This window comes from Taudactylus pleione, unplaced genomic scaffold, assembly GCF_031769625.1.
Source record: "Taudactylus pleione unplaced genomic scaffold, aTauple2 ptg000854l, whole genome shotgun sequence".
Taxonomy (NCBI): domain Eukaryota; kingdom Metazoa; phylum Chordata; class Amphibia; order Anura; family Myobatrachidae; genus Taudactylus; species Taudactylus pleione.
In genome coordinates, this window is record NW_028285256.1 from 827825 (window position 1) to 853919 (window position 26095).

At 45.0% G+C, this 26095-nt stretch overlaps 1 protein-coding gene across 1 annotated transcript; it reads right to left on the bottom strand.

Moving 5' to 3' along the window:
* Window positions 1-815: 815 nt before the first annotated feature.
* Window positions 816-25050, bottom strand: TMEM17 (transmembrane protein 17). Its single transcript, XM_088458812.1, has 4 exons — window positions 24883-25050; window positions 8095-8198; window positions 5883-5996; window positions 816-2973 (listed from the first exon to the last, which is right to left on the bottom strand). Exons 1-4 carry the CDS (start codon window positions 24980-24982, stop codon window positions 2740-2742), a joined length of 552 nt encoding a protein of 183 aa, XP_088314938.1. The 5' UTR covers window positions 24983-25050; the 3' UTR covers window positions 816-2739.
* Window positions 25051-26095: the final 1045 nt, after the last annotated feature.

A 26095-nucleotide genomic window follows, 5' to 3' on the forward strand; every position in this document is an offset into this window, starting at 1 on the left:
CAACTTGTCTTTTTATTCTGGGTCCCAATCTTACTTGGTGTAAGGCTGCAAACCACAAGGCAGCAGCTTCATTTTAGATGCTCATCTCAGCTTTATTTTACCTCAACAAAGTGGACATCATAAAGTTCACTAGGTCCTTATCTTAGTGGAGATGAGCATATCAAATCTACCTGTTGTTTCATGGCGTGTAGCCTTGGGCGGAGAAAGATTAAAACACTAGCAGTTTATTCACATCCTAACCTCATTCTTACCAGATATAAATCACATTGCTTTTCAGTTATTTTCTGATAAGAAAGCAAACCGATATGCGGAATTCAATTGTTTCCAGCCCCCGTCATGCCCGACGGAGATATTCAATTGTTGCTCCTGTCAGGCGCGATCAGCTGCCAGCGCTCCATTTCAGCTCGCAGCCCCAGGGGGGTGCGAACTGAAATGGGCGAGAAGTCACCTGTTTGGGCGCACTTTTCGCAATCGCACCCAGCACTTTGGTCGGGGGTAGCCGATTTACGCGGCTAAACCCGACCACTTTGGCTCCGATCAGCCCGAAAAGCTGGAACAATTGAATAGCAGCCAGCGAACTCCCGTCACTTTAGACGGAAGATCCAGACCGCGAAAACAATTAAATACCGCCCAAGGTGTCTAGTAATTTATTGTTTCGTCTATAAAAAGTGATGCTGGAATCCTTTTACAGCCATTCTAGATTAATCAGTAACTGTGAAGGCAGTAACAAATTAATTATTTGTATATACTTAAAAAAAAGTCAGACAACCAATATGTAGGAAAAATAAACATTTATTTACATATAAAAGTGACCATTTGCACAATAGCAATTACGTTTACATAAATTCTCAAGTCAATTATTTATTTATCATAAAATGTTATTTGTATTATAACACGGTATAATTCATGCTTCAATTAGCAAGGAAATTAAAAACATAAAAATTATATGTATGTAACTTATGTTAACTAGGACGTTCTTGTGTTTAAAATTATAACGTACTAAATATATTGGGCCTGATTCTGAGGCGGTTGCTTCTTTTGCCGCTGTCATGTCTGTGTCTTATGCTAATGCTGCAGCCAATTTTCTAAAAACTGAGACAGCCACTTGCAGCGTTTTTGAGACTTTCCATCTTGGAACGTCTTTAGATGGACCATCGGTTTCCCTATGACAGGTGTAGCTTCTCCGTCTGAGTATGGCCTCCTGTGTGAGCGGTTCAAGGTCTTTTCCCCTCAGCAAAGCCCACGTCAGCTTAGCCACCCCCTGTATCTCACAGGAACGCCCACTAAGATCCACAGATTTGCCTCCGACTCTGGGGGTCATTTAGACCCGCTCGCGAGCGTACGCTCGCAAGCGGGTCGATGTTGGGCGAATGCGCATGCGCACGACGGAGGGAGCTCCGTCGTGCGCATGCGCGAGACCCGGCGAGCGACGAGAAATACCTCGCTCGGGGTCTCGCACCAAAGGGGGCGTGCTGTCGATGGTGACTGACAGCACGCCTCCTTTGGTGGGCGTGCCGGGGGCGTGGCTGCCAGACGGAGGCGTTCCCATGGGAACGCCTACCGTCTGGATCCGGCCCCACTGACATCACTAGTGATGTCAGTGGGAGTGATTTTGACTCTGATAGAGCCAAAATCACTCCAGGGCTTGCGGTCACAGAGACCCTACCGCAGGGTCTCGTCGCAAGGCCGATGGTCGCGATGGTCTTGACCATCATCATGGACGCTCGCATAAGCTGTGGGTGGTAACCCACAGCTATGCGAGCGTCCAAGAGGCCGCTCCATTTTTAGGGAGGAGGGCACTGATTCAGAGCGAGCGCTCATGTCAGAGCGTCCGGCTCTGAATCAGGCCCTCTGTGCTGTGTCTCTGAACGGTAACATTCGGTATGCATCCTCTGTGCGACTCGGACACATGCACAGACTTACAACATCGGCCAACTACATGCACCTCTGAATTAGGCCCATTGTTCTATGAATGTTTGAGAGAAACGTCCCTTTAACATGATACTCACAAGGAAGAGACCAAAGTTATTTCCTGGGTGTGAGCCAAAGTGACTTAAGAAATCATCTAAATTAGGTTTTGGATAAAGACATACTTTCCTATTCTCCGGGAATGTCCGGGAGACTTCTGAAAGTCGGGCAGCTCTCCCGGGATACTGGGAGTTTAGACAACCATCCCACATAATGTCCACTTGTGCAGTGAAGAGGGACTGTGAATCACATCGCCATGGTACCGCCTCTGGCATGTTGACAGGGTTATCAGGACGTGATCCCTAGAGCCACGCCAGCCACAGTTGCTCCTGGGACCTTGCCTCCAGAAGTTAACAACTATAGTTAAAGAAGAACTATTAATCCTTGGCAACTTATAAGAAATATGGCTCGTTTAATTGTGTTAGTTGGAATGATAAATTTCTATTAGAGAGGTTTATAACTGGTCAGAGGTCAGCAGCTAGTACAAAGCATGTGACGTTATGTCACAAGTGTAAATTAACAGGTGCTTGCAACCCAATGGTTACAATAATTTCCACATTGCAGTCATGTACTCGGTTGTAAATGTGTAATTTCCACAAACTAGGTCCTTCCAGCTATGGGAACTGACAGCAGCATGTAAACTCTGATTCAGTACATGCATATGAAATAAACCGGCTTGTTTTGCACTACTCTGCTGTTATTTGGCTGGTACTGATTCTTCCACTCTGACTGTATCTAGCTCTTTCCTTCCAGCAGCAAAACAGGACCCCATCAAGCTTGCTCCCTTAAATTCTCCAGCTGATGAAATCTACCAGCAAGACGTCGGGTGGTCCTGCGAAGTGTGAGCGTCGACACAGGAATCTGAAAGAGCAAGAACGCGGTCAGAATCCCATGTGAGGCCCGTTCAAGTGGCAAAGGCTCCACGCCAGGGTCAAATAAAAGGAAAAGCAGAAGTGGCAGCTGTAACAGGATGCTGAGTAGCCAAAACCCTGCCAGTTCTGGAACCTAACAAAGAGATACAAGATCACAGTGTTAAAAGGATCCACGGTACATTAGTGCGGGAGATTAAATATACACATGCATACTACGGTCGTTTCTGTACAAATTATAGATAATAAACCATATTTGCATATTATAAGCTTTGACCAATAAACTTTGAATAACAGTGTGGGAATAGTAGTCCCTGGGGCTCCCATTCTAACAAACCGTGTTCTATTTAAGCCCAACACTAACACACTTGCCACCTGCAGTGATATAGTGATTACAAGATCATTTACACTGGATTTCCCTATACATTTTCAGTACAAAAAAATGCAAGAATATTAGTGCTCTGTCAATTATCATTTATCAATTTTAGACTTCTCACATGCTATACCTACAGTAACTTTACAGCACCTGTACACACATGTAAAAAAGGTTTATGAAGGATGTACTTTCTCAAATAAGTCACATTCTTGAACAAAGGTTAATGCTGGGTACACACAGGACGCTCAATCAGCGATAACGATATCGCTGACTGATTTCCCTGCACCTTCCCGCTGTCCTTGTTCATCCAGCACACCACCAACCCACCAACAACAGGCCAGCGACCTGCGATCAGCTATGTAAGCAGGACGATATCGTCCAGGTTGGCCAGCATGCACGGCCGATGGACGATATCGTTATCGTCCATACGTGCCCGTGCATCGCTGGCCGTTTGAGGGTTGGAGGGCACATAAATTAAAGATAATGATATGAACAATATCGTTATCGGTCATATTTTTCATTAAAATCGGCCCGTGTACACACCTTGACACTAGGAGTTATTTAGTAACATACTGACAATGTACAGTGATCCATAGCAACCGTTCAGACTCTATCACTTTAGTCCAGGTACCATTGGAATAAACGGCTATGTCTAGCGTTCCCGCTGAACTGTTTCAGCGGGGTGCTGCGCCCTGCCCTATTTCTAAAGGGCAAAAGCACCCTGCCCTCTGGCGCGGCGCCCCACTGAAACAGCCTGCGGATGCCGTCCTCACCCGCAGGTTGCAGTGTCTCGCGGGTGGGGAAGACTGCAGTGCAGCGGCACCACCGGTGAATGGATGCTGGGCGCATGCGCCCAGCATCCATTCACATTGACAGCAGCGCTTGGGGGCAGCCTGGCAAGTCCGTAAATGCCGGGTACGCCACCAAGAGTGAAGAAAAGGGTTAATTGACCACGCCCCTTTGCCAGGCGCGCACGCGCCTTCACCACACACAGATGTGCCCTTGCCCAGCGCCGAACCTAGAGTCAACACTATGGGCATTTTTTGAAGGTGCGAGTTGGTGCTGGGACCTGCAAACTTTTCAGCTCGAGGCTACTACACTATGCGAATCTGTGCGAGTATTTCCCTATGTAAACTTACACCTTTTAATGCGACTAACATTAAAAGGTGCAAGTTATACAGAAGCCAGCACAGATCAGTGAGATCCGTGAAGGCTTCTGTCTGTGTGTTTTGTGTGTCGGAGCTGCTCGCTGATTGGCTGTGTGCGGTCAGTCTGTCTCCTCCATAGACTTCAATGGTGAGAAATCGCCATTGAAGTCTATGGTGGGAACCGCGACATTGTATCCAATGCTGCTTTGACCGGGGAAACCGGTGAAAGGTTTCCCCTGGCTGTGGCATTATCCCCCCGCTAGAAAGAGTCCGGTGCTGGTTATGGAAATTACAGGGGACCCCTACTCGTTTTGTCCCGTTTTTCCACAACCAGGACCGGCTCAGAAAAGCCCTGTGCTGGTACTTAATATACAGGGGGCCCCTACGCATTTTGGCCAGGACAGACATTTAGAACCAGGACAGACTGTACAGAGCCCGGGGCTGGTTAAGCTTCTGCAGGTGGTGGTGCACGTCTTTTTTTTTTTTTTTTAAATTGAAAGTGTTTTTATATGTACACACAGAAACATGCACATATCTCATGGATATGTGCATGTTTCTGTGTTACTCTGACCTGCTCAGAATAAACTCGCTATCCGGAAGCTGGTCTATTGTTTTTGTGAGTTCTCATGCAGTAATATGTGCGAGTGAAGCACTCGCACTCTATTACATTGCCCGAGTTCTATCTAGAGAATGGGGAAACATCTGGATGCGAGATGTTTTTTGCGAGTTATAGTAAAGCCCGAAAAATGCGAGTTTTACTATAGTCGCACCCTATTAAATTTGGGAGTTAGTAAAAAATGAGAGTTTAGTGCAAAACTCGCATTTTTAACTAATTCGCAACCTATTACATTTGGCCCTATATGTTTGATTGGTTACTTTGAGCCACCGATGATCTTGTGAGGCAAACAAATAAAAAAATAGTTTTAAACAGAAGTAAAACAATACAATAAAAAATATGTATAAAACTTCTAACCAGTTACCAAACTATACATATTTACTTGCTGTACTGCAAGTGGTGTGTAAGCAACCCTTATATCAAATATCTCACAAATAAAGTTGCAAAATATTACTTTGCTAGAAGTACAGCTGGAAATGTACCATATGACAGGACGATGCAATGTAATGATACATCGAGTCACCATACACATTACACAATCCGGTCTACGATGGTGCGATGTATAGTTACATGCTGAAAACAACAGCACCACGTCATCTGTGGAATCATCTCATCTGATGTGCAGGACAGCAGACTGAACGATTCAGTGAGCGACACCAGGGAACGACGGATTGGCTATACTCGATGTGTACGATATATCGTTCCGATCCGTGTCAGGCGATAGAACGCATATTGTGTACAAGGAGCAAGGATCCATCAGATGTAGTACAGAAACAATAATAAAGACACACTTGAAATAACATGCTTGGTACATACGTGGAATAAACATGCCTAAGGTTCAAAAACTTTTATTATAGGCAGACTAGAAGGACCATGAACTTTTAATGTAATAGAATAATGAGCACCTTTTCTTGTAGGTTTCCACTGTATCCAAGATATAGGCGAATGACTTCAATCACAGTCATCAGGATCAGTATAGTCACAAGAATAAATTTGTAATGATCAGGAAGCAGAACATACTGTAAAGCACAAGAAACGTGACCCTTAATTAGAACAAAAATACTTAGATTAAACAAGATTTAGTTAGATGGGCCGAGATCCAAAACATGCGTCAATGAATTTGCAAAAGACATCTTGGTTGGCAAAAGACCAACTGATTATATTAACAATCATTTTTTAATTATTCAAGCATCCAATTTATTTGTTATATTTTTAAGCCATAATATGATTAAAATGTTACTCAAACCCAAAAATGTATTAATTAATTATGGGTAGAGTTCAAAGCTCTATTGAGTTTTAGCACTCTTGCGCACATGACAAACCTAATTACTGGAGTTGCCAAAATCAAATTATTACCACTCCAAACTTGCTAGTGCCAAATCCACCATTTTCAACTATGATGCAGACGTAGCATCAAGCGCTCATATCGCTGAGCTATTATGCTGCCATCATATGTGCTGTACAAGTTAGATACTCATAATGTTAATTGCCAAACCAAAGTAATACTGAGCGCCAAAGAAATACACAGCTGAATAATGGAGACCTTCATGCTGTTGAACGTTAGCTCTGCTCAGACCACAGTTGCTGAACGGTGTAATTAATAATAGTAATAATTCTCACTCACTCAAAGTGAATGGCATAGGGGTTTTTGCAGATTCCTCCCACCCTGATTTACACTACATCAGATTAAGAAAGAAAAAAAACGTTTTAATGTTTCATGAAGTGGTAAACAATGTACTTGTGGAATAATTTATTCATTTCAGCTTTACTCTATTAAAAATAGAACAGACTATAGTGATCTGTAATGAGACCGCCATATTGGTACCATTTATTAATTAATCCAGAGTTTCCCAAACACAAAAGCTGCATACACACACACAACGATTTTGTTACCAACGATTTTATGAACGATTTTCTGTCAGATTTTTTAAAGTGTAATGAACGATTTTTTGAACTACAAACGATTTTTGTAACTTCCCTTAATGAAAATTGTTCAGTTGGTCAGTCAGAGTGAACTACAAACGGGAACGCTCATGAACGATAATCGTTCATCGTTAGAACTTAGAAACTGAACGATTTTTTTCAACGTTTGAACGATAACTACGTTGTTATAGTTAAATCGTTAAAAAAATCGTTACGTGTGTATGCACCTTAACCCTGCCATTACAGTCCAGATTTTAAGGATATCCATACACAGCTGACTTAATTAGTACCTTAGTCAATTTGATTTAACCATCTGGACTCAATCAATGATATCCTTAAAACCTGGGGCTAAATGTAATAGGCTGCGACCCAATGCCGTTGCAGGAATACATGCGAGTGTTCCTGTTTTTTTTAAAACAGCAAGCATGTTAAAAGCAAAATCAAGGCAAAAAACGTGCATGTATTCCCGTAGCGGCACTGGCTCGCAGTCTATTACATTTAGCCCCTGGACTGTAATGGCAGAGTTTGGGAAACTCTACATTAATCAGATCCCCACTACCCAATGATGTCCCAGAGCCTAAGCACTTTATTGCAAAAGAATGGTAACATTAAGGAGAGTAATAATGCTACTTAGCACAATGTAACAGAACCAATGACTAATGTGGGAACATACCTAGCAGCCAAACTGGCAAAACCCACCGTAGTTGAGGAAGAATGCAGACCAGCAGGTCAAGATCTGCAGTCATTTTCCAATACGATAAATAATTATCTGATCAATTTCCATCTAATTATTATAAAGAAATTGTAGTCCTTTTTTGACCAAATACATCGCAACTGCTCGAGTACATCTATAATAGACAGGGTAGTCTTGTTCCGTTTTTCAGCAGCTCTGAAGTTAGAGCTTGCTCCAATAGAACAAGCGCAGTGCAATTTAAATATTACACTTTAGAAAATACTTTACTCCCTTAAAGCAGCAGCAAACAGAAAAAAATCAGAGGATTAGAAGGCAACTTTATACTTGCTATATCTGTACCAGAAAAGAAGACTGCACGGGTATGCTGGAATTGTAGTTCAACAAAAGAAAAGCAATCGGTTGGCAAAGCTGGACTCACACGACTTTTACAGTTTATCTCATTATCACCATCATTCATTTCTCTTCTTTCCCATGCAATCAATCTAGGTCTTAATTAGTACCTTTAACTGAAGTGTTAAAACATCACAGATCCACCAGAAGGGAAAGTAAAATGTGTTGAAGTAGAGCGACATCTGCAGTGGCAAACTAGAGACAATATGAACCTCTACAAGAAAAAATATATATATAGATCAATGAGTAATATGGCTATTGCTATACAAAAACAACAATGAAAAATAAAAATAAAAAAAGACAATAAATGCAGGATACATAACACAGCTGTATAAAGATGGGTTAACACGTTGTTTAGCGATCTGACGGGTGATCCCCCCTGCCGACATATCGGGCAGCCGGTACACATTAGACGATCACCCCGATATACCGGCCCCTGTTGCATCCCACTGCATGGTGTCGTCAGCCGTATCGTCAGGAAGAACTGCATGTTAGGCCGACCTGACGATGCGCGCACTGCCAGACATAGTGGGTACACACTAGACAATTTTGAGGATTTGTCGTTCCGACCCGTCGGGACCGGGCAAATTGGTCAAAAAAAAATAAATAAATCTTCTAGTGTGTACCCAGAATTTTTTTGAGCCCCCCTCAGCGAATCCCTGGGTATACACGGCGTTAGTGTGTACCCAGCTTTAGAATTATGAGGCAACGACAAAAATAAACAGCCAGAGTATAGATATTAAAAACATGCGTACTGGTTTCCCTCCTTCCCCAGGACCTCCATTCCTTAAGGCTGATGTCGCACTGGGCAACCAGATGAGAGCAATTTTTAGCTGAACAAAAGTACAGTTTAAATACCACATTTTATGTAGATCTGCCCCAAGGAATCACCAGTAATCATGGTAATCACATCCAGGTTACCTGTATCACATGTTTTCAACAGATGATATGTGGGAGGTGCGGTCTGATCTGTGTTAACATAAAGACAATGCAAGCACAGGGACAAATGTAGGATTTGTAGGGGGTGGGGTGTCTCTGTATATGTGCTTCATATAATCACGCATGTACAGTGCATCTGAAAGTATTCACTGTTTCCACATTTTGTTATGTTACAGCCTTATTCCAAAATGGAATAAATTAATTTTTGTCCTCAAAATTCTACACAAAATGGGGAAGATGTATGAAGCCCAGAAACGGTATCAGCGCACGTTATGTGCGCTGATACCGCTTCGCCCCAATGTATGATAGGGGGTCTGGGTGTTAAATGACAGGGGCGCTATGCACCCCTGTCATTATCGGCGTTACTATCTACAAGATAGCAGCACCGATAGCCTGGGCTATGTACGAACGGTCAGATCGTCTGACCGTTCGGCTGGCTGTATCGACAGCTACAGCCTGGTGCTAGCCTATCCCCACAGCAGGGACAGCGCTGTCCCTGCTGCAGCGGCTGCCGGCTCCAGGGCTCCACGCGGGGATATCGCGATACTTGCGAGATCCCGCGCATGCTCAGTGGAGCCGGCCGGGAAGAGACACAGCGCATCAGCACTAGGCTGATGCGCTGCTGTCTCTAACGGGTAGCGCCGGAGGGGGGAGTTAACGCTCCCCCTCTCCGGCCGATGAGATGTTTATACATCTTATCGGTAGTGCTTCCTGCTTCGCCTCGGTAAAGAGGCGAAGCGGGAAGCTTTATAGCGGCACGGTAAGTGCCGCTATAATACATCTACCCCAATACCCCATAATGACAATGTGTAAAAAAGTTTTTTTGAGATTTATGCAAATTTAATTAAAAAAAACAAAACTAAGAAATCACATGTACATAAGTATTCACAGCCTTTGCTCAATACTTTGTTGATGCACCTTTGGCAGCAATTACAGTCAAGTCTTTTTGAATATGATACCACAGGCTTGGCGCACCAATCTTTGCAGCACCTCTCAAGCTCCATCAGGTTAGATGGGAAGCGTCGGTGCACAGCCATTTTCAGATCTCTCCAGAGATGTTCAATTGGATTCAAGTCCGGGCTCTGGCTAGGCCACTCAAGGACATTCACAGAGTTGTCCTCAAGCAACTCCTTTGATATCTGCTGAAAGATGATCAGTCGCCCCAGTCGGATGTCAAGAGCGCTATGGAGCAGGTTTTCATCCAGGATGTCTCTGTACATTGCTGCATTCATCTTTCCCTCTATTCTGACTAGTCTCCCAGTTCCCACAGCATGATGCTGCCACCACCATACTTCACAGTAGGGATGGTATTGGCCTGGTGATGAGCGATGCCTGGTTTTGTCCAAAACATAATGCCTGGCATTCACGCCAAAGAGTTCAATCGGTGTCTCTCATGGTCTGAGAGTTCTTCAGGTGCATTTTGGCAAACAGAAAAAAGGAATTTGCCCTCCAGCACACTGCAGATAAATCAAAAATACTTGAATCCTACATGATAATAGAAATTCAGAGGTATTGGTTACATACATTTGCAAATATATGAATAAGCGCTGGGCCAACGTCAAGGCTCCTCTATACCAGCATCCCTAACAATAAGGGGTTCACGTCCGAGAAGCAAGGCACCCCAGTAAATTCCAGCCAAGGACCATTCCCAGGGCATCACACGAAAAGGGGAAAAAAGGTGATAGTGAAGTGTAAAGGATAGATGTGTAAAGATAAATCAATAAGTGTTAATGAAATGTAAAAGAATTAAAATGACATAAATAATATACAAACGATTAGAGAAGTGAAAAAATATTCTATGTGAATTAAGTGGTGATGCCATGAGAAAGGTCCAGCCAGAACAACGCCAGGGGCTCCACTCCCAAACGCTCACCCCAAAATAATTATTGCTACATAATAGTAGCACCCACTCTGGGTCATATAATTCCAAATTGGTGTACTGCATGATAACAGTACATGTAGGAACTGAGAGCTATATCAAGTATTTTTGATTTATCTGCAGTGTGCCGGAGGGCAAATTCCTTTTTTCTGTAGCTCAGTGTAAACCCCGCCCTTTACAAGCACCTGCAGTATGTCATTAAGCTGATTGAGCAACTACCATATTTTTTGCTTGCATTTTGGCAAACTCCAGGCGGACTGCCATGTGCTTTTTAAGCATTCCACTACGTCTCCCGGGAATGACTCGTGGACCTGCTGCAGTCTTGGAGACGTCCCCCCACGGTACCAGTCACACACCAATGCGTTTCGACTCACAAATAATAAGAGTCTTCCTCGTGGTATGTGTGTACTGTATGCCTTTCACTTATATCCCCCTTACTAGTTCCTCATTGGTTAGTCAATTACTTGAAGATTCTCCCATAGGTATATTGCCACAAGGATTGGTTTGTGACAATATACCAAGACTGCAGCAGGTCCACGAGTCATTCCCGGGAGACGTAGTGGAAAATTCTATCTTATGCTTGCTTGGGTGTTAGGAGACTGCACCCCAACTACACGGTACACGGCTAATTTTTGCCTTTCATCCTGTGGATTGTGCTTTTGTTTTATGTATATATTTGTGTTGGAATAAAGGTTTTTTGGAAGTACTTCACTATGTGGAGCCTTATCTTCTTCTCTTTCACATGATCTCTGGAAACATCCGTGAGAGTGTTATAAGAAGATCTGAGACAAGAGAATTGTACAAGAACGTTTGTTAACTGGCATCACTGGATTAATCGTAATCCTTTGTTTTATAGATGAACACTTGGTGACCCCATCTAGTGGCGCAAGAACTATAGGTCAGTGGGTCATGTCTATACCTGTGAGAGACAGGACTACAAGAGACTATAACGTTTGCAGACTACCTGTCCATTATAGTAAGAGGTAGTGCCTTGAATGGGTGCTAGGTTTTTGTTATTTCTGTTCCTGAATGCTGACAGTAAAGCTCCATTTATTTCACTTACTGAAAAGCTGCGTGTGGTTCCTTATTATCTACCTAGGCACTGTACCACTCACCTCATTTGTCACAGAGTGTACGACCAGCACTCACAGTGATAATGGAAGGCTTTATTCAGAATAACATCATGATACAGGTAATGACAGGGGGGTGAGATACCAAAGAGTCTTTTTCAACTGAACTCCGTCAGTCTTCCCCAGGGCCCTATGCCATATATTATAGTTGCTAGGATAGATAATAAAGCCCAACCAGTGGCAAATACAGCCTCCATCATGCCTTTACTACCAATAGATGCCAAAGCAATGGCTAGACGAAGTGCTAATCTACTGTACATGGGCCAGATTACTTTTAGACATACTTCATAATACTGGGGCCAAGAACAAGAATGGCATGTGCTGTACAAGAAAATGGTTTACTGTACAAGTGCCACTGGCATATCAATAATGGGTGCAGGGTAAGCTGTACATACAGGCCCCTGAGTCAAGGGTCGCTCACAGTGTACACCCTGTACTTATTGACTTTACTTATTTTGTATCCACTGGAGCCATTTTTCCAATGTTTTCTTAATTTCCTCAGAAATATGGTGGAGGCGCCATATTTCTGAATAATAACAGGGAAAACTGGGCATGTGCCAGTGCGGTTCCTTGCACGGGAGGGGCTCGGTGGAGACTGCACATGGGCCCCACCTCTGATAAAATGCCCCTGACATGTGCTGGACTATGTGACTTGTCAATGCTTTGGGGAGTGATTATGTGACCAAGCAGGAAGGTGAAACATACGTCATATCCACTACAGTCTCAGAGGAGACTGTTCTTTTCCACTCTGTACCTCCTAGTGTGCTGTGACCAAGACGCTCCGTTCTGGTACTGTGAGTAACCGCACCTCATGGCATAATGTGCATATGCCTATGATTGCGGACATCATTTTGATCTTATGCTCACAGCAAACCACTAATAACTGCAGTTTAATTAATAAATGCATGCATAGATATTTATCCTGCCAACACTATGCTGGATTGCGGCTGCCAAATGAGCAGATGATAAAACTATACATATCTTATATAATTATGTTAATTACTGGAGAGTTTGTCTTTAATTTGTAACCATTATAACACCCATACTGTGTATACACTTATTGCAAGTGTCAAATAGATATGTGCAGCTGTTTGGTACCAATTACAGGTAAAGAGACATTATTACTGATATGTTTATTGGTGCATTAAGCATTCTAATTAAATTTATACCTTTGCCTGTGGTGAAAACTGTCAGATAGTATATTGATAAATAAACCACAGATTTATACAGTTTGTTACAAACTACAAATCTTTGTCTCCTATCACAAATTATACTGCTTGTTGATACTGCCCAAAAACAGTACGCTATTTTGATAATAAGAATAAGTCATTACAGTGACCAAATTTATGATATACTTCTCTAATCTATTTCATGCATATTCTCATCCGATTGATTTTCCAAGCCCCCTTGTAATACTGTGGTACCGGGGGAGTTGTGTGTTCTTCAATGGACAGTAGAAATGCATTTTTGTCTATAATTTCTGTCCGGTAGACTTCCTAGACACTCTCTCATCTGACTGCAGATGCATACTTGAATGCATGACGTCAGAAAGCAGAAGTGACCGGGTTATATATATCTACAGACTCTAATTGTATTTTTTCCAATGTCTACTGTCCTCTTTCTTTTACTTTTGATCTATCATTGTTCATTTCAATACACGACTCTCTCAGCTAACCTGGAGGAGTTGAGTTTCCCTGTAATGCTGATAGCAACAGGGATCTCCTACCAACAGATAGAACAGTAGAGACGTGTCTCTAAAATCTTCCTTATGACAATTAATAGTTCTTCCACTCACTTATTTTGTGTCTGAAGCAGTTGCATGACACGGAAGTATAGAAGTGTTAGAACTTGACACTGTTGTCGCTATATCAAAATTGTATTCAAGCAGTTTGTATCTGGTTTTTCATTTCTAGGAGCTAAGACATTTGTCATACCAATAGTGTAGAATATATACTGTCCTATATTAATATATGTTTTGCACATTTATGTATACGAATCACTTGATGCTTATTGCTTAATTCCATTTTTTTTCATATTGATTCAGTGATCGCGGTGAGTGACAAAATATGTGGGTCCCAGGGACCCTCTACTTTAAAAAAATGGGGTCCTATCATAATTTATGCTTTAGAGCTCTCTATATAACTCTCAGACCTCCCCTAACCTTACAAATGATGCCGCACATTAATGCCCTTTACACATTATGTCATGCAGTAATGCCCAGTCTTTACACATTTTGCCACACAGCCATGCCCGATCTTTAAACATTAGGCCGCACATTAATGCCACGCAGTAATGCCCCTTACAAATGATGCCACAAAGCCATCCCCAGCCTTTACACATTATGCTGTACATTAATGCCCTATAGTCCCCCTATGCATTGCCCCAGTAGATGACCCCCTATGCATTGCCATTAGCAGTAGTCCGCCTATGCATTGCCCCCAGTAGTAATCCCCCTATGCATTACCCCAAGTAGTCATCACCCCCTGTGAATTGCCCCCAGTAGTCATCCCCCTCTGCAGGGCCCCCAGTAGTCATCACCCCCTGTGAATTGCCCCCAGTAGTCATCCCCCCTCTGCAGGGCCCCCAGTAGTCATCACACCCTGTGAATTGCCCCCAGTAGTCATCCCCCCTCTGCAGGGCCCCCAGTAGTCATCCCCCCTCTGCAGGGCCCCCAGTAGTCATCCCACCTCTGCAGGGCTCCCAGTAGTCATCCCACCTCTGCAGGGCCCCCAGTAGTCATCCCACCTCTGCAGGGCCCCCAGTAGTCATCCCACCTCTGCAGGGCCCCCTGTAGTCATCCCCCCTCTGCAGGGCCCCCCGTAGTTGACCCCCTATGCATTGCCCCTCAGTGACCTGGGCCTAATTGCCCAGGTCACCTGTTTGTGGGGCAAATACCTTCATTTGGGCCTAATGCCCCCTATGTAGCCTGGGCCTTGTGCCCACCTATATACCAACAGGCCTACTGCCTGAATTTATGCCACGGGCCTAGTGCCCGACAACCCTGGTGGTCTAGGGAGGGGTAAATAATGGTGGCCCAAGGCCACCTACCCGTATGGTGGAAGAGGCTGCGGGGGGGGGGGGAGGGGATCTTCAATAGCTCTTTTACTTCCCACCCCCGCAGTCCTCTTCGGTCCTCAGCTTCATACTTCTGCCGCTGGCCCGTCCTGGCCAGCGGCGCCGCCTCTTCCTTTCTTCCCTCTTGATCACACCGTCTTCTGGCCTCTTGCACGCCCGCCAAAACTGTTCAGGAGGTCCTCTCTCCTCCCCTCCGCCGTCGGTACCGAAGTTTCCCGCTCAGCGAGTGGGCGGGGCCATGACGCGGCGAGCCGCAATTGGCTCGTCGCGTCTTCCTCCTATTGGCTGCTGGACCGCGAGCCGTGTTTGGCTCGCGGCCAGTGCCAAACAACCGCCGCCGCTTGGCTTCCGGGCAGCGAGCTCCGCTTAGCTACTCCCGCCGCCACTAGTGGAAGGGACCAGGCGGTCCCTTCACCAGGTACCCGCCGCAGTGGCTTACCCGGCGCTGGGAACAAACACTGTCCCAGCGCCGGGCACGGACGCTGTGCCGATGCTGGGATCAGACACTTGATCCCAGCACGGCTTTACACAGCACCAGCCAATGAGAGTCTATCTGATTCTCACTGGCTGCTCTAACAGACAGCGTTGTGTCTGTTACTGCAGGGGGACGCGCTATGCTGCAGCCAGCTGTAAGGGATTGGCCAAAGCATAGCGCGTCCCCGGGGACCCGAATACTTTCGAAAAGTGGGTGCCCGATAGCGGGTAAAATACGCGCTATAGCGCGTATTTGCGAACACTGTTGATTGATATTAAATCCACTCCCCTTTTATCATGGATGATTCTACACGATATATAGTGGATGAACACCAAATAAAATTATTGAAGGAGGTACTCTGAGTGGAATTTTGATATTTCCCTTTTTAGGTAGAGCATATGTGATAAGTCATGAATGTTCATTCTAACCCTTATTTTTGTCGTCACACATCTACTAAAAATAGCCTACTTGAATACATATAACCCAGACTCTTGTTTCAAATTAAAAAGTGGTCCCTCATTTAATGAAGTAGGTTTTCTAGTTTATAAAATGGTAGGCCTTGTTGGGATCCCATATTCTTTCTACACACAGGGAGCATTTAAACAGAAACCGCAAACATTTATTTTTCAATTAAAGTATAGATTATTTGGTCAAACCTACATGTAGAATCCTGCTTTTCACCACTTTGTGGTGTTTATAAAATAGAGCAGAAAAAAAACAAACCACGTTTGCTTTTGGTTCCCTTTCTTCCCATTAGGGTTAAATCTTTTTTGATGTGTTAAAATGAGTAAAAAAACTAATGGTAATTTCTGAAAATACAAAGTCTGCTGAAAAAAACAAGGTATAATTTGTGTGGGTACCACATAAAAGAAATCTGTGATATTGAAGCTGGAATGTGACGAGCACAAATGTCGGAAAATTCCCTCAGCACAAGGGTGAGAATAGCCTCAGAAGAGTAGGAGCTAAGCCAGATTCAATCTTTGACTGATTTCAACAATTGTAATTAATATGCGCTACCACCATCTTGTGTATGATAACATGTATGACATCAATTAGAAGTTGTAGAGCATCAACAGAGCAAAACCATAACAGCTACCTAATTAGGAATTAATCAAAATATTTCAATTAATAACAGTCATTAAGTCTGAGACCTGCAATAATGCTTGTTATTCTCTCTGATGGCAGAGCCTGCATGTGCACACATCCTTAAGGATAAGCAAGCTGGGATAGCATTGACATAGACAGATAGCAATTCAATCCAGCTCTCATTATACAGTTAACAGACAATGGTTATCTATTACTAGCCAGCATATCAACTATCACTAGGTCATTATTACAGCAGAGATACAGGACGACATGGAATAAGGCCTTTTGCTCTGATGTATCCCATTCCAAAATAAAATGGGTTAAAAAACAAGAGATATGGTAAGAACTTACCTTTGTTATCTCTGTTTCTACGAAGTCCATAGGGTCCACAGGGTTGACCGTGGGGTATAGGTTGGAAACCAAATCCGGGCACCAAGCAGTTAAAGCTTTCAGCTCCCAGGATGCACTGGGTCCACTCTCCCTATAACACTGCCCCCAAGCCAGAGGCACCTCATTGAAAGTAGCCAAAGGCCGGACGAGTAAAGAAAGAGAGAGAAGACTGGAACACTCAAGAACCATACTCACAGAGGAGACGGGAAACTGGTGACCGGTAACACAGCCCATATGAAGCCAGGTGCATCAGGGCGGGCGCCCTGTGAACCCTATGGACTTCGTAGAAACAGAGATAACAAAGGTAAGTTCTTACCATATCTCTTGTTTTCTACTTCAGGGTCCACAGGGTTGACCTTGGGGATGTCCTAAAGCAGTCCTTATAAGGGTGGGGACGCTCCTGTGCTGAGAGGAGAATCCGTCGCCCAAAGGAAGCATCCTGAGAGGCAAAGGAAACCAAGGCATAAAACCTTAGAAAGGTCTAGACAGAAGACCACGTGGCCACCTTGCAAGGCAGAACAGCTGAGGCGCCACAGCGATGTGTAGGCCCCTGACATAGGCACACGAAGCCATCCAGCCAATATCTGTTTTTGGCAGGCCATCCTTTCCTGTGAAATCCAGAAATCCATAGACCACAAATAAGGAGTCAGATTTCCTAAAGGAACTTGAACGGATCGCGTAAATCCTGAGAGGCCCGACCACAGTCAGTCAATGAGGCCACCCAAGCCGATAGGACTGGAGATTGAAATGTCGGTACAATAAGTTCCTGAATAATATGGAACTCAAAAAACACTTTAGGAAGAAACACAGGGCAAGTTCGACTCACAACCCTGTCTTGGTGAAATATCCAGAAGAGGGAGCCCCATGAGAACGCTCCCAATTCCGACACTCCTGGCAGATGCAAACGCCATAAGAAAGAGTATAAGCCATAAACCTCGTAATGGCTATCCAATCTAGTGGTTCACATGAAGGCCCTCCCGGTGGGCACGAAGAACCACTACCAAATCCCAAGGAGCCCCTAGGGGGTGATAAAGGCAGGAAGAATCCAGAAAACACCCTTAAAGAAGGATCTGGATACCAGAGAGCGGAGCAATTCCACATCTGAACCATCCTGACAGTGCAGAGAACAGCACTTTCAGGGAGACCAGGTGGAGGGCTAGACCGAAGCCAGCTGGAAGGAATGCCGGAACTTCTGGAAATCCTACACACCTGAGGATCGTAGCTACAGGTAAGATACCATAAGAATTATGCATGCCACATATTCAGAGGTAGATCGCAGCAAAAGCTGGCCTGCACGATCTAAATATCCCGATGATGACAGAGCCAGAGAAGCCTTAGGACCACAGTAGGGACGCAGTCAAAGACAAACGATCCAAGTCCAGGGAAAGGCAAGGCCCCTGAGGCAACAGGTCCGGATATTGAGGCAGCAGGAACGGAGTGTCGATGGACAGACTCAGAAAATCTAAGTACCAGTGACGTCTGGGTCAATCTGGAGCCACCAGCAGGACAGTACCTCCGTCTTGATTGAACTTCTGAAGAACTTGAGGAAGAAGGGAGACCGGAAGAAACTAGTACACAAATGTGAAGGACCACTTCACTGACAAGGCGTCACCGAAGGTAGCTTCAGTACCTCTAGTTCTGCACCCCAACACCGGCAGTGTGTGATAGAGTAAGGAGGCCGTGATGTCCACCTCTGGGAGGCGCCCTCTGCTCACTAGGAGTTGAAACCTCTCTTGGAGAAAAGACTTGTCCCCAGAATGCACGTCGTGACAGCTGAGGAAGTCCGCTTCCTACTGGAGAACTCCCAGAATGAATACTGCAAAGATGGCCGGGAGGAGACCCTTAGTCTGTGTCAGAATGTGTGACACTTCCATCATTGCTACCCAACTACGAGTGTCTCCTAGATGTAAGCCAGTGTTGACATTACCGGACTGAACCTTTACAGTTTTACCGTGAAGTATTTGTTAGGCTAGAGCGAGGGCCCAAGGCAGCTTGAAGTTCCAATAAGTTGATTGGCAGGACGGAAGCGACAGACGTTCAATTGCCCCGAAAGGAGTGCGGACTGGTCAGAACCCGCATTACAGAGTTTAATGACGCTTGTCGACTGTGGAGACATCCGCGCACTCATAATTGCAGAGTGGAGATCTTGTCTGACGTCCGAAGGATTCTCCGATTCCGAGAATCCAGCAGGGCTTCCAGATGAATCGTACCCTGTGAGGGATTCAGGGAGGACTTTTTCCCAGTTGATTAACCATTCGTGCTTGTGAAGGAAAGCAATGGTTAACTGGAAATGGCCTAAAAGTACCTTGGTGATCCTGCTAAGAGCGGGAGGTTGTCTGGATACAGGAGCAGTCGGATACCCTGAACAGGTGGGCTGTCATAAAAGACATAAATCTGGTAAACCCTGGTGGGGCTGTGGACAGTCCAAAGCCCGAAAATTGGAAGTGTTGCTGTGACACAGCAACCTGAGCCAATGTTGAGGAGAGGGCTCTATAGGTACCTGTAGGTAAGCGTCCTGAATAGCCAGCGATACCATAAAGTCCCCAGGTTCCATAGCTCGGATGATGGAGCGTAGGGGTACCCTCCTGAACCTAGGCACCTTTTAGGAATTGGTTCAGGGATTTCAGATAGAGGATAGGCCAATGAGGACCATTCGGCCTCTGCACCAGAAAGAAAGTAGAATAACCAGTCTCCTGCTGAGATAGTGGGGCTGGCATAATTACCTCTGGTTACTGCAAGCACTGTATAGATTTCTGGATTTGTAAGGCCTTGTTCGGGTCTGAAGAAGGGCCTGTGTAGCAAAACATGTGGGGAGGCCGTCTGAGCAATGAGAGGGCGTACCTGTAAGAGATTTTAACTCTTACCCAAGCATCCGTAGTGACTTGACACCAGCACTGGGCGAACTGAAAAAGTCGGTACCTCACTCTGGGATCCCCCAGATGAAGGCCTGTCCAGACAGGTGGAAGGTGTATCCTCAGGTTTAGAAGCAGGGCGTCTGGAGTTCCAGGTCTGCTTGGTCAGGGTATGGCGGCCCTCGTGGAGGCCAACAGTCTAGGGAAAAAAACTGGCCTTTAGACTTTCACTGAGGACAAAAGGACTAAACAGATGTAGTCCGAGGTCTTGTAGTGGAAGTAGCTGAAGTCGGAAATGTTGTTTATGATACTGCCAACATTGCTCCAATCTTGTCAAGGTCAGGGTCAAACAAGATCTCCCCATTAGAGGGTAAACCATTTTAAACCTACCTTGGAGTCCACCTCTGCCTTCCAGGAGCGCAGCCATAGGGTATGGTGGGCAGATACAGTCGCAGCCGTAACCCTGAAGGTTAGGAGACTGGTATCCAAAGTTGTTACTCCAACATATGAAAACTGCGTCTTGAATGTGAGCAGCAAGAGACATGTGATCCCCAGAAGTTTTTGAGGGAAAAACGGTCTACAAATGCATCAGCCCATCTCTCAATAGCATTTAGCCATGGTTGGTCGGGCAGCAGCCCCTGAAAGCAAGTATATTGATTTCAGGCAAAGCTACCACCTAAGTATCCGTAAAATCCATCAGAGCAGGGATGGGAGGCGTAGTAGCGCTCTTAATCAGACGAGTAACATGAGAATCCACCCCAGGAGGTGAGCCCTATTACCCGCAATGACCCTCAGGGAATGGGTGACATGAGGCCAAACTCTTTTGTGATACCTCCAATCTGGCAATTGCCAGACCCCACCATGTGATCCACCCGCTGTCAGAGAGGGGGAAAACAGCCAAAGACACTTTAATGCTTAAACTGAGGGTGATTTTTTTTTAGGTGCAGGTTCAACATCCTCTATAACTAGGATGGACTTGACCACCAGCACCAAAGCAGGGATAACAATACTTGTTTTAGGTTCCCCCTCGTGTGAAAGGGATAGGAGTCCGAAACATCATCCAGTACTCCCTTAGCTGACGATCTGTGTCAGACAGCAGTGCAGACTGGGTAGTAACCACAGGGCGTGTATTACGCCATCTTACGTTTCGTAGAAACGACATCCACCAAGGATGGCTGTTATCGTAAACCCTGCCAGGGAAATGACAGACTGTTGTGGTACCTGAGGGAATTTGAAAAACCCCAGTAGGGAGCGATAGTCTGTGTCACAGGGGTAAACCGCAAAAACTGAGAGGGAAGGGTAGCATGTTGAGGTAACCCCAAGTGGGCTACAACTATGGGGGCCGCCAGGCGATCCGCAATGGAGGCCTGGGTCTTGAGAAAACAAACCGCCTAAGGGGGTCCTGTAAGGGGCTCGGCACCTGATGGCACCTTAGACATAACCCTTACTGAGTCAAATCCTCCGTACTCACGCCTGCTGCACATGACTTGCAGGATAGCAAAAATGGGTGCAGTATCACGCTCTATTTCCTGGACAGACATATCTGACCAACAATCATTGTGGAAATATCAAGCAGCGCTATACTGGTCCTGACTGGCACTAAGATGGCTGATTAACAACACCAAATATGGCACTGTCAGGGCATTTACTTTTTCAAGATGGCTGATTAACCCCCACTATGCCAGTACAATATTTTTTAAAGAAGGCTGAGGAACCACATCTAGTATGTGTACCACACCTAATATGGCACAGTAAGTGCATTCACCTTTTTCAAGATGGCTGATTAACCCTCTCTATGACTCTGAGCTGTCCATTATAGACTTTTACCCACCTCCAGCAAACGATTGACAGCCTTACTACCAGTCAACTATACCACCCCCACTGACCAATCTGAACACAGTCTAGATACCCACCTCCAGCAAACAATTGACAGCCTAACTGACCAATCAAGATACACCACTCCCACTGACCAATCGGGACACAGTCTGGGCTTATCATACCTTTATAACTCCGCTACATCATGCTATCAACAATACTGCACCCCCAGAGGAAGGCCAATAAGGGTCAAATGTGTTGGGACACTTACACCCCACTTGAGAGACCACGGCAATGTACGGCATCAGCATTACCCAGACAAGTACGTGTCACGCGACCATAAACCCGAAGTACCATACCAAAAAGCCTGCAAGAATGGAAAGGTATAGGTCCCCTTCAGTATTTGTACCTGGAAGTGACGTGAGGGCAAAAGTGAGGTTCCATGCCCATAAAGGCCACCAAAAGAAGAAGTTTGTCCCCTCGCCACGCTTCGGGCATTGTGGCTCGCTTCACTCGCCACAGGTTTATACTCCCCCTCTATGTCCACGTGGATAGTAGAGAATGACGTTGGACAGTAACTGATGACGTCAAGGTACAAAGACTGAAGGGGATCTATCCGCTTCACTGCAGGAATCCACCACAGCCGGCACATCTGCAGTTGACTGGGACTGGAAGGAGAAGACACCCCAGGGAAGGGACTGGAAGGAGAAGACACCCCAAGGAAAGCTCCGCACCTGAGCAATTCGCTTAACACCTATCCGACCAGCAGGCCCCCTGGATAGATCGATGCCCAATGGTCACCTCTAAACAGGTATGCCGTCTGCAGCATCTCTTGAAAGGTAGATCATACTTTTGAAGGCACACATAGTAAGTGAGTGTCTATAGAAAGATAACCATTGGAATTGCTTAGCTCATTTACATCTAATGCCAATCGGCTGTGTTTGGACAAGGTAGGGTGGGTTTTAAATGGCCCTATTTGATATTCGGCCATTTTTTCTGGCTGTATTAGTCCATAGTATGTTTAAGGACAGTTCAACTCAGCAGAGATAAAACAACAGTATTCATTACTATAAGAAATTAAGGTCAATCTATCCAGAAATTAAAAAGAACTTTGAAAGTTTCTTCAAGTTCAGTGGCAAAAACCATAAAGCGCTTTGATGAGGTTTGCCAGCAGAAAGGCAGATCAAGAGATACCTGTGCTGCACAGGATAAGGGTATTAGATTCACTAGCCACAAAGAATGACTATTAACCACTGAAATGACACGATCACATAGGATGCACCACAGAGAATAAAAGTTCAAGCAGAAGAACTATCTCAACATCAACTGTTCCCAGGAGATTGTGAAAGATTCAGTTAAATTGCTTAAAAAGAAAAAAAAAAAAAAAAACTACTGAAAAGAATAACTAAGAAAAGACTTGCTTGGGACATGGGACACAGGGATTGGGCATCACACCAGTGGAAATTTGTCCTTTGACTCAGAGGGGTATATTTACTAAGGTGCGGGTTTTTAGAAGTGGTTTTGTTGCCCATAGCAACCAATCAGATTCTACTTAATATTTATCTAGCACCTTCTATAAGGTAATAGCTAGAATCTGATTGGTTGCTATGGGCAACAAAACCACTTCTAAAAACCAACCTCTTGAAGTTGGCTGAGAGAATGAAATGAGTGTGTCATCCATTCAATTCAAAAGGGTGGCTGAATGACCTAAAGATAGTTACAAAAAGAAAAACCCTTACATCAGTAGGTGTGTTCAAGCTTTTGACAGCTACTATAATATAAAAGACGTTTGATCAGATGTGCCTGTAGGTTCTTGTCTGTGATTGTTTGCCATTTCTAAAAGGAGCCCCTTTATACAGTGCATCCGGAAAGTATTCACAGCGCTTCACTTTTTCCACATTTTGTTATGTTACAGCATTATTCCAAAATGGAATAAATTCATTTTTGTCCTCAAAATTCCTACACACAATACCCCATAATGACAACGTGTAAAAGTTTGAGATTTTTGCAAATGTAATAAAAAAAAAACTAAAAGGTGCATACACATGTAATGATTTTTTTTAACGGTTTATCTATAACGACGTAGTTATCGTTCAAAAAAAATCGTTCAGTTTCTGAGTTATATTAAGGGAAGGAACATTTTTCGTTCATCGTTGTAAAAATAGTTCATTACACTTCAAAAAATCATTCACTTTTCAAGGGAAAATCTGACAGATAAATCGTTGGTTACAAAATCGTTACATGTGTATGCACCTTAAGAAATCACATGTACATAAGTATTCACAGCCTTTGCTAAATACTTTGTTGAAGCACCTTTGGCAGCAATTACAGCCTCAAGTCTTTTTGAATATGATGCCACAAGCTTGGCACACCTATCTTTGGGCAGTTCCGCCCCTTCCTCTTTGTAGCACCTCTCAAGTTCCATCAGCTTGGATGGGTAGTGTCGGTGCACCGACACTTCGAGATGTTCAATCGGATTAAAGTCTGGGCCACTCAAGGATATTCACAGAGTTGTCCGGAAGCCACTCCTAAGATATCTTGGCTGTGTGCTTAGGGTTGTTGTCCTGCTGAAAGATGAACCGTCGCTCCAGTCTGATGTCAAGACCGCTCTGGAGCAGGTTTTCATCCAGGATGTCTCTGTACATTGCTGCATTCATCTTTCCCTCTATCCTGACTAGTCTCCCAGTTCCTGCCACTGAAAAACATCCCCACAGCATGATGCTGCCACCACCATGCTTCACTGTAGGGATGGTATTGGTGTGGTGATGAGCGATGCCTGGTTTCCTCCAAACAGATGCTCACAGCTATCTACCCTTGCCCCCTCCCCCCAACTTCTCACTGCCTTTACCAGCAGCTCTACCCCAACTGCTGCTTGCCCTTAACCCCCTCTACCCCAACAGCTATCAGCCCTTTATGTTTCTGTACAAAGTCAACATGGAAACCCTTAATTAGGATACATACGTAACTTCACCACGGGTAGAACAGACACGTAACACAACACAAATCCTCTTGTCATTGTAATGTTAGAATAATATACGACTTTTATAACAGTGGTAGGCTGAGTGCGGCACTCCAGCTACTGTGGAACTACACCTCCCAGCGTGCCTTGCCAATGTTTTAGCATGCCCTAACAGCGAAGCTGTTGCAGAGCATGCTGGGCACTGTAGTTCCACAGCAGCTGGAGTACCACACGTTGCCTAACCCTGATGTAAAACACCCCCATTACCTGCACAATCCTCCCCCGGACAATCACTCACCCTCCGCTTCGCTCTTCTTGGACGCTGTCCGCCTCGCATCGCTAAATATGTTGCGTGTCACAGAGTCCAGCTGCCGGCGTACCGTCCCGGGCGGCGCCATCTTACATCCCCCGGCCCCGCTCCCCGTAACTATCACACCGACCAAGCGTCAGCGTGCGTCTCCATGGCTACCGGTATTTCCGGGTGCAGGAGGTGCTGTTCTGCGCATGCGCGACCTCTACAGAATGCTTGCGCATGCGCGAAGCATTACAACAAACACTTTTCCTGATGGTCACCGGTCCGTCAGGGTGCATCTACGCTTAGGTCTAGTATTGGGTGCATCTACGGAAGGGGATCTAGCTGTTACCCACTAACTTGAAACCTGGGTACCCATGACAGTATTATTGTCAATTTAAAAATGTATTTTTACACGCGAACAATAGTGCAGAGGTGGTGGATGGTGCTACCGCGATTATTAACAGTCAATATCGCAACAGATATTTTAACTTTGAATGAAAATATCACTGCTATGTACTAAAGTTAACTCGCAGGGACAGTGATTACATCCCCAGCTTATTGGAGGAGATTATCACATTTTCAAAAGACTTTCGGGGGATATGAGACCGCACGTGCACATAGTGGCAGATCTGGGAGTCAGACAGAGGTTGCAGGGAGATCAGAAGATCTTTCAACTGCGATATTACCTCCATAGGCATAAAGCAGTTAATACCATCTAAAGCTGGGTACACACTTAAGGTGCATACACACTAGACGATATGCTCCCTGAGCGATATCGTGTAGTGTGTCCCCGGCAGGGTGTGCTCAATGTCGTTCATGACATTGAGCACAGCTGCTGAACGATATCATTAACGATATCGTTCAGCGCCGGGCTCTCTCCCCCATTCCCTGACATGCAGCAACCTGACGGCATCGTCAGGTTGGCCTGCATGTCAGCCCGCTGACCGATGATGACGAATGACCCGCGGGAACGCGCGTCGTCGTTATCGTTCATCTTTTTGGGCTTAAAAATGGACGATAAAGTGGACGACTGAACGATATCGTTATCGTTCAGTCGTCCACTTTATCGCCCAGTGTGTACGCACCTTTAGATAATGTGTACCCAGCCCGATGTCGCATGCGACAGCGGGTTCCAAGCTACATCTGGCAGCATGGCCCCCTCTGATGACATCGCCTGTCGGAATGCGGGAGCGCGCATTATCAGCGACATAGCGGG

Coding starts and splice junctions, on each gene's coding strand:
- TMEM17 (XM_088458812.1), bottom strand. CDS start 24,982: ATGGCGCCGCCCGGGACGGTACGCCGGCAGCTGGACTCTGTGACACGC. Junction 8,199..24,882: donor CAAGAAGAGCGAAGCGGAGG/GTGAGTGATTGT, acceptor TTTTTCTTGTAG/AGGTTCATATTGTCTCTAGT. Junction 2,974..5,882: donor GTGGAAACCTACAAGAAAAG/GTGCTCATTATT, acceptor TCTCTTTGTTAG/GTTCCAGAACTGGCAGGGTT.